The sequence below is a fragment of the Eumetopias jubatus genome, unplaced genomic scaffold (assembly GCF_037043125.1).
Source record: "Eumetopias jubatus isolate StellerSeaLion01/CBP00866 unplaced genomic scaffold, mEumJub1_p1.0 scaffold_10, whole genome shotgun sequence".
Taxonomy (NCBI): domain Eukaryota; kingdom Metazoa; phylum Chordata; class Mammalia; order Carnivora; family Otariidae; genus Eumetopias; species Eumetopias jubatus.
In genome coordinates this window covers 68,507,662-68,523,970 of record NW_028274816.1, presented here as the reverse complement: position 1 = coordinate 68,523,970, position 16,309 = coordinate 68,507,662, and the positions used below count along the sequence as shown (strand labels likewise).

Here is a 16,309-nt window from a genome sequence, read left to right as displayed (position 1 = left end):
TCTCCATCCCCCCACCCCCCCCCCCCAGGCCTGGCCCCCTCTCCCAGCGGAATCTGGTTAGAATCCACGGGCTGCAAACTTCCAAAACAATCGTTGTATCTTTATTGACTTTTTTTTTTCTGAATGCAATGACTGTTTTTTACTCTTAAGGAAAATAAACATCTTTTAGAAACAGCTCGATACACACAATCTTCAGTGTGAAGCAATATACTAATAAGAACACTAGTCGTCTTAACATTTACAGTCTTCATATATATTATATATATGTATATGTATACATATATATACACTATATAACGAGGCCAGATATAATACACACGTTTACCATTTTACAGTCATATGTACAGGAAGTTGCTAGGGCGGCCCCAGTGTGGGGGCTGCGTCAGGCCTATCGAAGCGTGGACAGAGCTGAGGACACAGACGGACAGGCGGACGGACTGGCGGGGACTGGCTTGGGCCGGTGGTGGCTGCGCCGGGAGGGCGGGCATCGCCGTAGCCCCCTTCCCGGCAAGGGCCCCGTGCTGAGGGACGCACGACGCACGGCGGCGGCGACACACGGGAGAAGCGAGCATGTTCCCAACATATATACATTCTATGTAACATATATATAGAGGGGTACACAGGTTTGTACACGAATCTAGCGCTGTCTCTGCTCCCGTGCCGGGTGGGCGCTGCTGTCCCTGGAGACGGGTGGTCGTGCAGAGGGACGGTCACGCATCCACCGGAGGTGCGCTCTGGTCGCCACTCCCTTCCTTTGCCTTCCAGGCGGCGCTCCAGGGGTGGGGCGGAGGACTGGAAAGGGGACGACAGAGGCCAAAGGGCGGGGGCCAGTCCCGCCCACACCCGGGGAGCCCGCATCCCCTGAGCATGGGTCCCGGACTCCCCAGGCTCTGCCCCAAACCGCTCGAAAGTGTTGGCCGAGGCTGGGTGGGTGGGAAGGGCACTAGGACACGATTCGAAAGGTTCCTTCCAAAGCCTCCGGCCTCCTACCCCGCCGGCCTAGTCCTCTCCAGCAAGGCTTCGGCTCCCTCCCTACCCCCACCCCCAGCCCCCCCGCCTCGGAGCCTGGAGCCGCCCTGGCCACTTCCAGGGCCCTTTGGACCCCCACCCCCACCCCCAGGGCCCCTAGCTGCAAGCCGCGCCGGCTGCGGTGGCGGCAGCACCCACGTGGAATGTGTGCCACGTCCTCTTGGAACTACCAGGGGGAGAAGCGTGTCCCCAGGCTACAGGCGTCTCCAATCCCCGCCGGGGCCTTGGTGCCCCAGGGAGTCTGGCCGCTCCGCGGGCTCCCCCTCTCCAAGCCTGGCCCTGGGGGGTGTGGGCGGGAACGTCCTGTGTCGTCCTGTTCCGGGAGCAGGCGGCTCCGGAACGTGTTTTCTTCCCAACCCGGGACCGCAAGTTTCAGCCCTAGGCGGCCAGATCCAAGATCCGGAGTCCGGATCAAGGATCGGCTCTGGACCCGCGCGGGGAGCAGCTCAAAGGCCCGGGGGCTGCGCAGGCGGCTCCTCTCCTTCGGCGGCGGGCGGGCAGGCGGGCTTCGGCGGCTTCTCCGGCCGCTGGGGTGGATTACAACGGCAGCCTCTGCAGGAGAAGAGACGCCCGAGCGCCCGTCATTGCCGGCGGTGGACACGTGCTAGGGAGTAATAAATCCCGGCCCCGCCCCTCCCGGCGTGGCCCCGCCCCCCGCGAGAGGCTCCGCCCTTGCCCGCACTGCTCGCACCGCGAGCCTCCCCTGCAGAACCCCCGGCCTCACCTTAGGCCTTAACATTTCTCTACCCCCACTCTGCCACCGTCACCTCCCTCCGCGCCCATCGTCCTGTGCCCCTGCCTGCCCTTCCTGTCGCCCACCTGGGATGGCTCCCTCCTTCAGGACCTGTCTCGTTATAAGGCGGTCTTTATGACCAGCGTGTGCCTACCTGCCCCAAAGGCTGCAGAAACACCTCGAATAATAAGGTTTTGGAGGCGGACAGGTGGGGCCTGGGCCCTGCTGAGGGTCCGCAGGGCAAGGGGTGGGGAGAGGGGAGGGGCTCCCCTCCAGGGAAGGCTTGCGGGTTACCTACCTTATGTTTGGGACACTTCAAAGAAAAGTTCTCTTCGATGAATATGCAACCTGCCACCAAAAAGAAGTGTGGGTGGTTAGGATGGCTGCTGGTGCCTCGTCAGGGGGCCAGGCGGGGAGGGGGACCTAGCGCCCCTGAGACCCTAGGCTACAGGGCTTCTTTGCAAAAAGTGGAGCAGACCCTGCTTGAGATTCTCCAGGGTCTAAACTCCATCCCGGCTGAACTGGCCTCCATCTGCCTCCAGCCCTACTGGCCCGTGTGTCCCTGTTCTTCCCCCCACCTGGAAGGCCTTCTTGTCACTCGGGAGGACGTCCCTGACTCCCTGGCTATGGCAGAGACCCCCTATGCCCGTCTCTCCCCTGCCCCTGCTTCACTTCGCTTGGCCACACTTGTCACTTCCTCCTAGTGGTCTAAATACCGGTGACTTGCTCATGGTCTCTGCCCCACTGGAAGGCAAGCTCCGTGTGGCCGCTTGCCCTCTTCCCTGGATGCAGGCCCAGCCTCGAGAAGGCCTTGATAACGAGTGGGCTAATGGACTGGGTGGTGCGGTCCCAGGTCTGGATTCAAGTATCAGCTGCTTCTTTGAGCCTCGGTGTCCACATCTGTAAAACGGACCTTATGCCACCTACCGTGTCTGTCTCTATCATGGGGACTGATGAGGGCAATGTATATAAGCCACCTGCACGTGCGTGGCTCCGAGCAGGCACTCAGGATATGGGCTTGTCCTTGTGGGGGCCTTGAAGGGGAGGCAGACCTGAGTCTGGGGCCAGGGGGAAGACTGAGGTCTTGGATCTGGGTGAATCCCAGCAGGTATTTGGGTGCCCACAGCACTGGCCACCCTGGGGGGACAGAGGATGGCTGAGCATGGCTGGTTCCTGCTGCCCGGGGGTGCACTGGCATCTCAGCAAGTCCTCACTCCACTGCCCACTCTCACCTACGGAGGCCCTGGCTTCTCCCCCAGGAGTCCCCGTTCACAACACCCAGTCCCCTTCTGGGCTCACCCCCCTCCCTCCCATGCCCCGATGGCCATTGTTCTGAACAAACCCCAAACCCATAAATAGCCGGAGGCCTGAGCTGGCCAAGCAAGTCCTCTCCTTCCAGCACATTCCTCCTGCTCACGCTGTGGCTCTGTGCCGTGGCATCGCGACAGCGTGGTGGCTGGTAGGCAGGGCGGGGAGGCAAGGGCAGATCCGCAGGCCCGAGAGCAGGGTTGGGAAGGCTCCAGGCCTGCAGCTGGCTCCCCTTTTTTTTCCGACCAGCCCCGGCCAGAAGCTGCAAACTCAGGCTGCAAAGTGCCCCTGAGTTTCTGCACTCGGAGCCAGCGTCTGGGGGGAGATCCTCAGTGTGTCGTCTTCCCTCTGCTCAGGCAAGCGAGACACGGTTCTGCAACTGAACGCACGCCTTCCAAAGAGCACTGAGCTCAAACCCCAGGCCGGCTGCACACGGGGTGTCCTCCCCGCCCCACATCCCACTGCAGGCCTGACGGTCAAGGGATGGGGTCTCCGCAAGTGAAGGGCAGGAGGTCACCACGTCCCAAACCAGCTTGCTCAGCCACCCCCCAGCATTCCCCGCCCCCGGACATGCAGAGGGGGACCATAAGGAAGGAGCCGGGTCATCGGTTCTTGGTGCCTCTCTTGGTGTCTGCACCTGGGGACCCCGGGCCCCCCCGCAGCCTGAGTGTGGAAAGGCTCAGACAGGACCCGTGGTGCGCTGGCTTCTGCCAGCAATTTCGAGTCACTTAGCCCCAGGGAGGTGCTCGTTAATGGGGTTGAACGCACAGGGTTAGTGGGCCAGGGCAGCAGGGAAGGGCAGAGGGGGGCAGCCCCGGTGCCCTGCGGTCCGAGAGCCGACACCTGGAGACCCGGGGCCTGGGTAGGTGCATGGTGCACACGGAGGCCCGGGGCTCCCGTCTGCCAAACGCCGGATGGCCTGCCCAGCCCCCTGCCTCAGGTCCTCTGCCCTCCACCCCTCCTGCCTGGCCAGAGGTGCCCCGGCCAGCCCGCCCTTCTGGCCTCCGGGCTCACTTGTTCTCCCAGCTTCTTTGGCTGTCGCCCCCGCCCCCCGCAGCTGTGAAATGCTGGCGCCCACTCCCCCCATGCAGCCCCCTCCTGCGATCTGACGACCCCTTGGGCTGACGGCCAGTGGGTCTCTCTGTCCTGAGCCCGGCTGGGGACAGCTCCCCAACCTGTGCACAGGGAAGCAGCCACGTGTCATGGACAGATGGCCAAGAGTTTTGCTCCAAGCGCCCTCCCTGGGCCGCCAGCCTCGGCAAGGTGGCTCCGTAGCTCCGCCCATGCAGAAGAGGCCCCAGCCTGTGAATCTGGGCGGCCTGGGGGACTTGGTGGGGTCAACCGTGGGGGGCCGGGCCCGCTGGGCGGGAGAGCCTGCATGGAGCAGGGCAGAGCTGACCGGACAGCCGACCACGGCCGTCCCCCTCCCGCCACCAGTGAGTGGTGCGGGGGTCCGCGAGCAGGCATAGCCCTCAGCACACCCCTGGCTGGCCTCACACCTGTCTCCCAACACAGGGAAGTTGGCCGCTGGCTCCGCACCTCCCTCTCCCTGCCCCTCCCCTAAGGCCTGTGCACTCAGCGCCATTGAGGTCTCTGCAAGCCCCTTCTTACTGAGTCAGAGTCTCCTCCTCCTGTGGCAATCCCCGGGGCTCTACAGACATCCCTATTATGTGGGGAATCCTCCGGAGACTTCATTCAGAACAGAACCTGTATTGCTCCAAGCCACTAACCAGCTGCTGCGCACCTCCCCTGACCTTGTGGGGCCTGGCGCCAATGCCACCTCCTCCAGGGAGTCCTCCTGCATTCCCTCCCAGCTCAGACAGGATGAATCTCTCCCACGGCACACACTCTCTCCACCGTATCTGGTCTCCGTAACTTTGGGCAAGGATCATGCTTTTCCTGTCTGTCCCACTCACAGGGAGGCCCCAGGGGGCTGGACAGTACTGCGCTGAGAGCGAGCGAGCGAGCACGGGATGTGGAGCCAGACAGGCAAAGTCTGTCCGTGCTGCTGTGTGTGGCCTGGGGAAGGCAGCCTATCTGTAAAGATGCAAACGGGGACAGAGCCAGGGCCTGACGCGCCGGGCCTGGTGGGGAGTGGGTGTGAATTAATCCCCGCAGAAGGAGGGGGTGCAGCTCGTGCTCGCATTCCAGCCCTGGCCAAGGAACTGTCCCCACTCAGTCCTGTGTGTGCTCCTGCGGGTGGCTCAGCTGGGGCTGCTGCCGCCCCGGGAGCAGGCGGCGGGGGGGGGGGGCGCAGAAGAGGGGGGGAGTGCAGGGGAGGCCTGATCCTGCCTCCAGGCCTCCGGGGCCTCCCTGTCCCCTGGGGCTGGCTCTTACCTGCATCCGTGGCACACGGGTAATGGTACGTGTGGGTACATCCTTTGTGGCAGCACCCGATGGTGGCCCCGGCTTCCTGGCAGCTGGAACAGGTCTGGCAAGGAGAGAGGGAAGCTGGGGTGAGTCTGCAGTGGGCCCCTCACGGACCCCACCTCCCCCCGCCCCGAAATCAGTTGGAAGGAGGTTGCAGGTGGCCCGAGGGCTGATTCTGTGGCAGCCCCGGGCTCGGATGAGGGGACCCTCTTGGGGCAGGGGCCTGTCGAACCCCACGGATAAATGTCGAACCTCATGGGTTCGCATCCCAGCTCTGCCATTCTGCACTGGGTGACCTCAGCCGGTCATCCAAAGTCTCCAGGCCCCACCTGGGCGAGGAGGGACGGGCCCCCCGCCCCGCTACAGGCCAGTCGTGTGAAGATCACACGGGAGACACCGCGTGCCCAGCAGACGACAAGAAGCGGTGAGGCCGCTGTGGGTGTGGCTACCGGCTGGTGCTGAGCAGGGCTTCGGTGCGCAGGGCACGGGGCGTGTCCTTACCCACTGGCTCCTCTCAGCCGCTCTGGACAGGGGCGGGGGGGGACTGTCATGAACCCCATTTTCTAGACGGTGAAACTGAGGCCTCCACTCCAGGCGAGCGTGAAGGCGATAAGCATCGTTTTCTACCCTGTCTGGCAGCCACACGAGCACGGAGCCCAGAATGGACCTGTCCCACCCTCCGAGGGCCCCCGCCCCCCGCTGCCCAGGTGCACAGAGGAGGGGACAGGCAGAGTTGCTTTAGATGCACGCGGTGTCCCACACCTGGCCCAGCTATCTGAAGAGGGACGTGGCCGGGACAGCTGGGCCACTCCAAGAAGGCCCTCTGAAGAGCAAGAGAAGCTCTGCAGCCTGGAGAGGGACAGGCTGGGCCCCAAGTCCCGCAGACTCCAGAACTACAGCCCCGCTCTACCAGTCGGGGAGTACATACCACGGGGAAGCAGAGCAGTGGTAGGCCCAGGCCCCAGCGCTAAGCCACTGGGACGGGTCACTCATGCGGCGCCCCGTGGGCCTGGAAGCAGCCACCTCATAACCTTATGATGTTGATATTATCATAATTCTACCCAGGTTGCCGAGGAGAGCTCAGAGAGGCTGAGTAACCTGCTTGAGGGCACACAGCTCCCAAGTAGCTGAGCTGGGCTTTGAGCTGGCAAAAATCTCCCCATACTGCTCGGGGCCGGGGGTGGGCTCCATCCCACGTCCACGACTAAGAGAGGGACCCCACCTGCAGCATCTGGGAGAGACCAGGAGCGAGAAAGTCTTCTCCCACCTTCCCGGGGAATAAGGCCTGGGAAGGCTCCCTGCGGCATCAAGTTGGGAGGGGGTAGGTACAGGGAGATGGGCTGGGTATGTTCTGGAACATCAGGTTTCCATACATGCCTTCAGATGGGCAGTTGCCTTCCGGTCAAGGCTGAGATCTCCTGGGGCTGCGGGACCCAAACAGTGCCTCAATTTCTGACCCACAAAGAGGTGACGGAGCAGGAGGGGGGCCCAGACCAGGGCCAGGCCCTCAGGTGTTTTGTTGGTTAAAGGGGAACAGCCAGAGGGGCGGCGCCTGCACTGAGGCCCCCCCCAAAAAAACTGATGAGCGGCGTTCCAGACACGAAGAAACCGAGGTACAGAGAGACAGAGGTGTTGGGCCCTTCTGAGCCTAGCAACCGAGCTCTGACCCCCTGCTCCCCCAGCAGGGCTTGTGAACCTGCCAAAGGATCCCCGGTTGGTGGGGGGGGGGCCCAAACTGGGGTCTGAGCCCTTGCTAGCAGCTTCCAAGTAACACCCAGTGAGAGGTGCATGCCCCCATCCTCGGCATCCACGGCCAGGCTTCACCTGGATAGGACATGGGGTCTGCAGTGGTTCTGGGCAGACTGAGAAACTGAGGTCCCAGGAGGAGGGCATGGGAGGGCTGAGGGACAACAGTTTGTGTGGGGGTCCTAGGGAGGGGTCGGAGAAGAAAGAGGCTATCCCTGAGGGGCCCCCACAGAACTTCCGCCCCCCCCCGAGAGCGAGACTGAGGCCAAGGTACCAACAGGCATGCTGGGGCCTTCTGAAGCTCCCAGAGGGCAGTGACTTGCTGGGGTCACAGACCTCAGTCAGCAGAGCTGAGGTTTGAACCCGGGTCTGTGTGTCTCCGAGGGAGCCAAGGCAGTAAGAGGCCTTGGCCCGGGACAGCAGGCCTAGGCTGCAGGAGGTGAGGGCGTGGAGCCGGGACCCTCAAAGTCTCAGAGCCTGGCCATCTCTCCAGAGTGTTCTGAGCGTCTGGTGGGGGGACGCTGCTTTGGTGGGCCCCTGTGAGGCTCAGCCCGGCTGCCAGCTCGGGCCTGGCCCAGGGCCATCGGAGGCAGGGAGGCCTTTTAGACCCCATATGAGCTGACTTGGGGGAGGTAGGAAGATGCGGCTGGGGCGCAGCGAAGGCCTGCTGGTGTGTGTCCTAACCCCCCCAGCACCGCCCCCCCGCCCCCGGCCTGACCTTCCCAGGGATGCCCCCAGTGGCAGGAGGCCAGCAGGCCATTTTGGGCATAGGGCGCAGCGGGCGGAGACTGGCGTAATTCCAGCCCAGCGCTCAAGAGCTGTGTGACAGCAGGGAAGCAGGGTGCCACTCTGACCCCCAGCTTTCTCGTCAGTCCAGCAGGACTTTAGTGCAGGTCCATGAGGCGAGACCAGAGCTCCCGGGACAGGCTCAGCCCATGTTTGATTAGCCCACCACCATGGAAAAGACTGGATCGGGCCCCAGCTCAGAGAAGGATGGAGAAGCAGCACAGCCTGGCCCAGAGCCGTGGAGGCAGGGGAGGCCTGGATGGGGGGGGGGGGGCCTGGTGGGGCGTGGGTGTCAGAGGAAGGGATTGGTGATCTGAGGGTATTACTTTTTAATGATGGAAGAGACTTGAGCCTATTTCAGGATGGCTGGGAAGGAGCCAAGAGCCAGTGACAGAGAGAGAGACAGAGACAGAGAGAGAGGGAGGGAGGGAGGGAGGGGCACGGAAAGTGCAGGTGTCCTGTTGGAGGTGGGGTTTCCTCAGTCAGGTTGCAGGCCCCTGGGCAGGATGTCTGGGCCTGCAGAGGTCTCCCACCATGCCCCGCGGCAGTGGAAGGTGGGTGCAGGAACCCAGGTGAGGCCGAGGCCCTTGGGCACAGGAGGTTTGCATCCCAGGTGTGGCTGTCCGTGTGCGTGTGTGCGTGTGTGTGCATGTGTGTGAGCGCGTGTGTGCGCGTGTCGGGGGGAGGCGGGCAAGAGCACAGGCCCCGGGAAGAGACTGCTGACCCCGGCACCCCGTCTAGCTGCCTGCTCACTCTGGCCTCCTGCACCCCTCAGAAGGGAGCGTGAGGAGCAGGAAGCCCTGGTAGCTGGAGTGGTAGGAACACTGCTGGTGAGCCGAGTCCCCGGCCGACGTCCCTTGTCCTCGCAGGGGGCCGTCGGCGGGCGCTCAGACAGGCCTGGCGGCTTCACGGGCACGGACTCGCTCAGCCGTCACAGCCCTGCTGCGTGGCCCACGCCAGCCATGAGGACGCGGGGGTACGGAGGGGCGAAGCCCCAGGCCCCGAGTCCCACGGGGAGGGACGGGCCGTGCTGCGATCTGAACCGAGAAGGCAGCCTGAGTTCCTGCTCACAGACCTCAGGGACTGGAGGTCCTCCAGGAGCACGTTATGACCGTTGCGGAGAGGTCCCCAGACCACCCTGCCCGAGGGGACACGTGCCGACCCACCATGTGTGGAGAGGCTCCTTCCCAGAGCCCAAGGGGACAGGTAGGTGCCGGGACGGGGGGTGGGGGGGGTGGGGGGGAACCTGGAGCAGGAAGAGCAGGAAGGTGCCGCGTGCCGGGCTGGGCCGGGCAAGTCGGGGACCGGGGTGGGTGAGCGTGTCCTGCCTCGGCCTCAACTCCACCCCAAAACTCCCCGGAGAGGAATTGGTGACGGCAGGCAGGTTTGGCCCAAACCATGGCGCCGGCAAAGATGGGGTGGGGGGGGGCTTCCCGGTGGCCTGCCCGCCTGCCCGTCCTGTGCACCCCGGGCTCCCCGCCCCAGCCGGGCTGGCCTCTTACCATGTCCACGGCCACCTTCATGGCCTCCTGCAGCCCAAAGAGCTTCCCGGCTACCAGGTAGACCCCGGCCGTCCACACGGCGCAGGCCTCGTGCACCCAGTGTTCCTGGGTGTCCCCGCCAGGCTCGGCCGGTGGCTCCTTGCTGCACTCATGCTTGCGGCTCTTGTCAGCCGGGGCCGCCTCCTCGCCACCGTCCCCCCGACTGTCACAGCAGTAACAGCTCTGCAGCCGCCGGGACAGGCCCCGGGCGCTGGTGCGCAGCGAGCCCTGCTTGCCGGGGTCGGCCGGGCCCTCGGGCCTCGGGGGCTTGCCAGTGGCAACAGCGGCTGCGCACTCGAGGTCTTTGAGTGTTCTCTCGAGGGGCAGCGAGACCTCCTCGCAGGTGCCCTCCGGCCGCACCTTCTCCTTGAGTTTTGGCTTCTTTTTGGGGAGGCAGTGTTCGGGGTAGTAGGGCCCACAGAGGTCCCCGAGGTCCTTGAAGTTGGCCGGGTTTTGGCAGAGGCAGCAAACAAGGCAAGAGGTACTCAGGGCCTTGGAGACCACGGGCCCCAGATGCATGGTGGAGGAGAGGGGCAGGGAGGGCCGTGGCTGCAGGACAGAGCCTCCAGGGAGCGTGGCCAAGGAGGCCCCGGTCGCGTCCAAGGAGAATGAGCATGAGGACGAGGAAGAGGAGGCGGAGGAGGAAGGCTTCCTGTGGGGCTTGGGCTCCTCCCCAGGGGAGTTGACCACAGTGCATATGGTGGTGAACGCGTCTCGCTTCTCCACCCGCACAAAGGGCGAGAAGGCCGGGGTGCGGCTGTCTGCCCGAAGCCGCTTGCACGAGGAAATGTACTTGAGGCGGATTTCAGGCTCGGCGGGATCCAGGGGCAGCACCTGCTGCTGCCGCCGCCGCTTGGCACGCCCCTTACAGGGTGAGGAGGTGGAGTTCTTGGCCCGGCCCCGGGTGAGGCGCTTTCGCTTGGAATAGCTGCTGTAGTTGGTGTGGCCCGGCTGCTTCTGTGCCCTCGTCTGGGCCTGGCAGGGCCGGCCCTCAGGGGACTGGGAGGCCAGGCCCAGCTCCTCCGTCTTTGGCTTCTTGCCTCCTCCACCAGAGCTGTCCTCACCGCCCCCCTGAGTGCCATTGGCCCTGTCTCGGGGGGTCAGGAGCAGAGCCGGGCCTAGATGGGGCCGCTTCTCCAGGGGACCTCTGGGGAGTCCGAGGGCTCCAGCCCTGCCTTTCCGGCTTCTCTTCTTAGGTGCCAGGGCAGTCTCCCCGGGCAGCAGGGCCTCGGGCGATGTGAAGGCCTCAGTTTTGAAACAGTCAGTCGAGGACAGTTTCTTACTGTTTAGGAGTTTGCCTTTTAAGGATCTGTTGGTCGGATTTCTGCATAAGGGGTCGGCCCCCGGAGCTGCCGGGAGCTTCTGCCCGGGGCCCACATTTAAGAGACCTTCTCCTGCCCCAACTGGGCTGCCGCCCGCACTCTTGAGCCCACGGTCCTTCTCAGGGAGAGAGGGGCTCAGAGGGTTACCGGGAGGGGCCCCCGGCGCCTTGCACGCAAACTTCTTCAGGCTGGGCGAGGTGATCTTCTGCACGATGGCCTCCAGCTTCAGGCCCCTGCCTTTCCGGGGTGGAAGCACCTTGGTCTTCATGGCCCCCTGGAAGGCCGCCCGTGAGGCGAGCTTCAGGCAGGCGTCGGGGGTCTCTGGGGGCGGGGGCTTCACGGCAGGCTCGCCGCTGTTGCCCTTGGCGGGCTTGGCCTTCTTGGGCGAAGACACCCTCTTGAAGAGGGTGGAGGGGTCCTCGGCTCCCTCCTCCTTCACATCCTCCGCGCTGCTCCGTAGAACCAGGTTCCGCTTCTTGGTGGGGACGGGCGCCAGGAAGGCCGACTTCCTCTTGAGCGCGTGGAGGGGCCGGTCAGAGAGCTTGCTGCCTGCGCCCGGCTTGGGGACCCGGGCCCGCTGGCTGGCCCTGCCCTCCTTCTGGGGGCTGCCGGAGACCTTGAACGAGGCAGGCAGGTGGTTGTTGGCCAGCAGCTTCTTGGCGGCACGGCAGTTGGGGAGGCGGCTCTCCGAGGGCCGCCGCCTCTTGGAGTGGAACGCCTCCTGGGTTTTCGTGCGGGACCGCAGGATCATAGAGCGCTGGTCCTTGCCCGGGGTGCCGGGCGAGTCTGTCTCCTTGGTCTTGGAGCCCATGGGGCTGCTGTCCGAGGCCACGGGCAGGGCGGCCGGGTTACTGGGGCTGGAGGCCGCCTTGGGTGACGGCTTGCCCACCCGCTTGCCGGACTTGAAGGCGGCTCGCTGCTTGCCCCCCAGTTTGTCCGGGGGCGCGGGGGTGGTGGTCAGGCCTGGGGGTCCAGGCGTGCGGGGCTCGCTCAGGGCCGTGAAGGAGCGCGTGCACATCCTGGGGAGCCCTTCTGAGGCCCCCCGGCCTGGGGCTCCCGCTCCTTCCATCTGTCCCTGCGGGGGCCCCGTGCAGGATTCGGGGAGCAAGAGGTCCTTGGGCAGCACGGGCGCCCGGCATGGGGAGTCCTCAGCCTCCGGCAGCCCCCGGTGCACCCGCCGGCTCCGTAAGCTTTTGCCGCGTGGCACGGGCTCCTTCTTAGCAATGGGCGCCTCGGGCACGGCCGGCTTGTTGGGCTTCTGCGCCAGGGAGGCATCTGGGGCCAGCGTGGCAGAGTCCCCGGGCGCCAGCACCCCGTCGGGGCCTCCTTCGCCCGGCTTCATGTGGGACAGGGAGGACTCAAACCAGCTCTGGACCTTTGACTCGGCGCCCACGGTGGGGCCCAGCAAGATGACGGAATCGCCGGACAGGTGGCACGGGGAGCCCCAGCCGGTCTTGGTGTCCAGCACCTCTTCCACCTCCTCCTTGGTGCACAGCAGGGGGGCCTTCGGCGACAGCGGGTCCGGCAGGCCGGGCCTCTGCTCGGGGCTGCCCAGGAGCTCACACAGGGAGGAGTACTCCTCCTCTGCCTCCAGGTCCTCTTTCCTGCCGGGCGGTGGCAGCAGGGGCAGGTCCCCGAAGTCCGCGGCGGAGCAGCAGTGCCGGCTGTCCTCCAGCCAGCGGTCGGCCTTGCCCACCTCGGGGCACTGCAGCAGCCCGCCCACCTCCTCCTTCACCCCGCCCGCCGCCTCCTGCGCCGAGTCCCGAGGCCCGGCGGCCTTGTCCCCGGGCGGCTCCCCCTCCTGGAAGCCCGGGCAGCCCGAAACCTCGTGGGCATTCTCCTTGCCCACGCCGTCGGAGGCCTTCCCGCCCTGCTCCAGGCCCTTGGTGAGCTCGCCGGGGTGCAGGCCCCAGCGGGGACAAGCATCGCCCAGGTTTTCCTCGGGCCAGGCGAAGGGGTTGCCGCCATCCGCCGAGCTGGCGCTGGTCGTGTCCGGGAAGCAGTCAAAGGCTGCTGCGGCAGGGTCCGGCGTGGCGGCCCCGAGCGTGGTCTTGGGGCTAAAGGCGAGGGGACCGGCCGTCTTCTTGGGGTCCGGGGCGGCAAAGCCCACGGAAGGGTCTTCGAAGAGCCCCGGGCTGAAGTCCTTGGCACCGCCACCCTTGTCGAGCTGCAGGGCCTCGGGCAGGGCCTCCGGCTCCCCCGGCCGCGGCCATGCGTTCTTGGCCACGGCGTCCAGGCAGGCGCTGTGGTTCTCCAGTGAGAAGGGAGGCTTGCTGGCGTCCTTGGCCGGGCCAGGCGCCTCGGCCCAGGCCTTCTCGGCCTTCTCGCCGATGGCCTCCTGCAACCCGAGGATCTCGGAGGCCAGGTCCTCCTGCGCCAGGGCGCTGAGCAGGAGCCGCGGGCAGTCCCGCTCGGCTGCCACAAACTTGGAGAAGCTGTCGAGTGGCAGGCTGCCGTGCAGGCTCTGGAAGGAGTCGTCGGACTTGGTGGACATGTCGTCGGGCGAGGTCACCGAGCAGGTGGACACCGACTCGGGCTTGGCCTTGGAGTTGCCGTGCACCCTGGCGGGGCTGCCGCGAGCCTGGCTGCAGTAGAGGAAGCTGCGCTCCAGCGGGTCCTCGGAGCCGCTCAGGTAGTCGGCGTCCGGCGGCTCGGCGTGCGTGGACTGCGGCGTGCTGCTCGGCGGCTCGGACAGCGGCGTGCCGGCCGCCTCGGCCGAGTAGCCGCTGCCCTCGGGGCTGCAGTGCTGACTCCGGTGCTGCTCCGGCGTCCTGGACGCCAGGTTCTTGGTGCCCTTCTTCTGCGGCACGGCGGCCTTGGACAGTAGCAGCTGCTGCACTGTGTTGGAGATGTTCTCCACCTGGGACGTCAGGGCTGTGAGGCTCTGCAGGCTGAGGTCCGACAGCAGGTTCTCAGGCAGCTTGTCCTTCGGCGGCGGCTTGCCGTTGCCCGCCTGGCTGTCCACCGAGCCGGCGGCATCAGTCGGGGAGGGGTTGAGCAGGGGCATGAAGTGGCTGTGGTCCGTGATGCCTGCGGGGAAGGCGCCGGCGCCGAGTGGCTGCTGGTTGTAGGGGAAGTTCTCTAGGTTGGGCATCAGCGGCGACGGGGTGGAGCTGTAGGAGGGCGAGCGGCCCACGGAGCGCGCGGGCGAGTGGCCGGAGCTGGGGCTGAAGGTCTGGTAGTACTGCTCCGGAGTCCTGACGGCCGCGTCCGGCTGGCAGTAGCCCGGGCCCTGCTGCCCGTAGTGCTGGTACTTGGCGAGGTTTTGGTAATGGAGGGTCTCCTGCGCGTGGTGCCGGCTCTGAAGCGCCGCCTGCTGCTGCTTCTGCTGGTCGTAGCCGAGGCGGCCGGACTGGTAGGCGTGAAGGTTCTGGACCCGCGGGCCCGGCGCCAGGGTGGCGCTGGCCGTTAGCGGCCGGTCGTGGGGCTGGGCGGACGGCGCGGTGCAACTCTTATAGGAGTGGGCGCCCTGGCCGCCGCCGCTGCCGCCCTGGGCGCCCTGGGCGCTGGAGGAGTAGCTGGAGGAAGCGGGGAAAGACTGGGAGTGCTGGGGGAAGTGGCTGCCCTGCGGGAAGGGCAGCGGCGAGGCCATGTCGTTCTGCAGCTTCTGCCTTTGCAGCTTGGGGTACGCCAGGGGCTGCTGGGGCTGCGGCAGCTGCTGCTGGACGTGCAGCGAGTGAGTCCGGAAGGGCAGCTGGGCGCCCTGCTCCGGGTACTGCCTGCCAGGGGGTACCGCCGCCTTTTTCATCAAGCTGTCATCATATTTGCCCACGCCCCCCGGCAGGGGCTGTGGCTGCGGGGGTGGCGGCTGGGGGGCCCCCCAGGCCTGCAGGCTCTCCTCGCCCGAGTAGCGGCCGGGGTACGCGCTGCTGTCCTGCACGCTGTAGCCTGAGAAGGCTGGCCTGCCCTGCAGGGACTGCTGCGAGGCCAGGCCCTTGCCGCCCCGCGCCGGGCCGGCGGCCGTGCTGGCGCCTCCCTCGTAGGCCGGGTAGGGCTGCGGGCTGTAGTAGTCCTTGGCCAGCAGCCGCTGCCGGTCGCAGCTCAGCCCGGCCTGGTTCGGCTGCCTGTAATTCTCCAGGCGCGATGTCTCCTGTGAGGTCTGCTGGTAGTTCTGTTGTTTGCCATGGAAACCACACCTTTCTCGAAAAGACTGCATGACTCGGGCTGGTTATCTGTGAAAAGAGAAAAGGAGAGAGGGAGGGCGGGGAGGGGAGGGGGAGAGGGAGAGGGAGAGGGAGAGGGATTCAGACGGGCCATTTCCCCTCCCCTCGGAAAGCCGCCCGCCTCCCACCCCTCTCCCCTGCAGCTCTTAATGGTCTCCCCTTTGCCCGAGCCTCCCCACCAGCTGTGCACATATTGACAACTTCTGTGTCAGGGGGGTGTGCTCTGTAATTCCCAGCCCGACATCGGCCCCGCGGCCCGCTGGGTCTGGCCCGGGATGGCCACCACTGCTGCAAGGCGAGGCGCAGACCCACTGCCCCACGCGCCCGCGGGGGGCACCCCACCCTGCTCAGGGTCAGCTCCTCCCCTCCACCCCACCCCCCACTCCCAGCGCTTCCCTGCCAGCAGAACCATTTAGCAGAGCGCTTCCCGCTCTCCGGTCCCCGGGGGGCCGGCTGGGTCCCAGTGCGGCAGTGTTCGAGCAGGACCCAGCCATGCGGGGACCGGGGAAGGTCTGCCCCTGCCCAGAGGAGCCACTCACCAGGGCCTGCGGAGAGCGGGCGCGCATGTACACACACACACACACACACACACACACCCAAGCAAGCACGCGCACACGCGCGCGCGCACCTCCTCCATCACGGCCATGCCATCTGGAATCTGTCTGTTCCTCCTAGCAGACGTTGATTAGGGGCTGTGGAGCCACGTTAGGCATAAAGCGTCCCCTTCTCCGACTCCCAGTAACGCAGGACAGCGGCACCTGCCTCCTGGTTTTGATATCATAGGTGCGTAAACAGATTACGTGGCCCAGAGTGAGGGAGTGCATGCTAATGGGGGACAGAGCCGCAGTCCCTTGGCCACAGAGGAGCGCCCCACAGCTGGGCGTGAGGCAGCCCTGGCGGCCCCTCCCGTCTCCATCTCCACAGGGTCAGCACCGGGGCACGCCAGGCCAAGAGCCCATCTGTTTATGATTTCAGGGGCTCGGGCCCCTGGCGAGGTCTAACCAGCCCCAACGCGGGATCTGGGATCAGGAAATGACCCCGGAGAAGCGGTGGGCCCTTCAGGGCAGAGCAACTGGATTCACACAACAGCGTCCAGGCTAAAGGTCTCCCTGACTGGAGGCCAGGTCACCCCAGAAGCCCTCAAAGGAGGGAGGGGGAGGAGCAAGGAACGTTCCAGGCTCAGGAGAAATCCCATCGAGGAGTCTGGCAGTTAGCCAGACGCCCGCGGGGGGGGGGGGGGGGCGTGGCTGGGGCGGGGGATCAAGATTTACCCAAAACCCTGCCACTGGTGGGGGGGGGGGCGCGCAAGAG

General features: G+C 65.7%; 1 protein-coding gene across 3 annotated transcripts in view; it reads right to left on the bottom strand.

Annotated features, from left to right (window-relative positions):
- Positions 1-1,063: 1,063 nt before the first annotated feature.
- The window catches only part of RAI1 (retinoic acid induced 1), a 116,842-nt gene continuing 101,596 nt past the window's right edge, over positions 1,064-16,309 (bottom strand). For all 3 annotated transcript variants that reach the window (XM_028089582.2, XM_028089585.2, XM_028089584.2), the window contains 4 exons: positions 9,475-15,007; positions 5,408-5,501; positions 2,061-2,110; positions 1,064-1,581 (listed from right to left, as the gene is read on the bottom strand). In XM_028089582.2, coding sequence (XP_027945383.1) covers positions 1,567-1,581; positions 2,061-2,110; positions 5,408-5,501; positions 9,475-14,991 — 5,676 coding nt within the window. In that variant the 5' untranslated portion in view covers positions 14,992-15,007 and the 3' untranslated portion in view covers positions 1,064-1,566. The remainder of the gene's footprint in view (positions 1,582-2,060; positions 2,111-5,407; positions 5,502-9,474; positions 15,008-16,309) is intronic.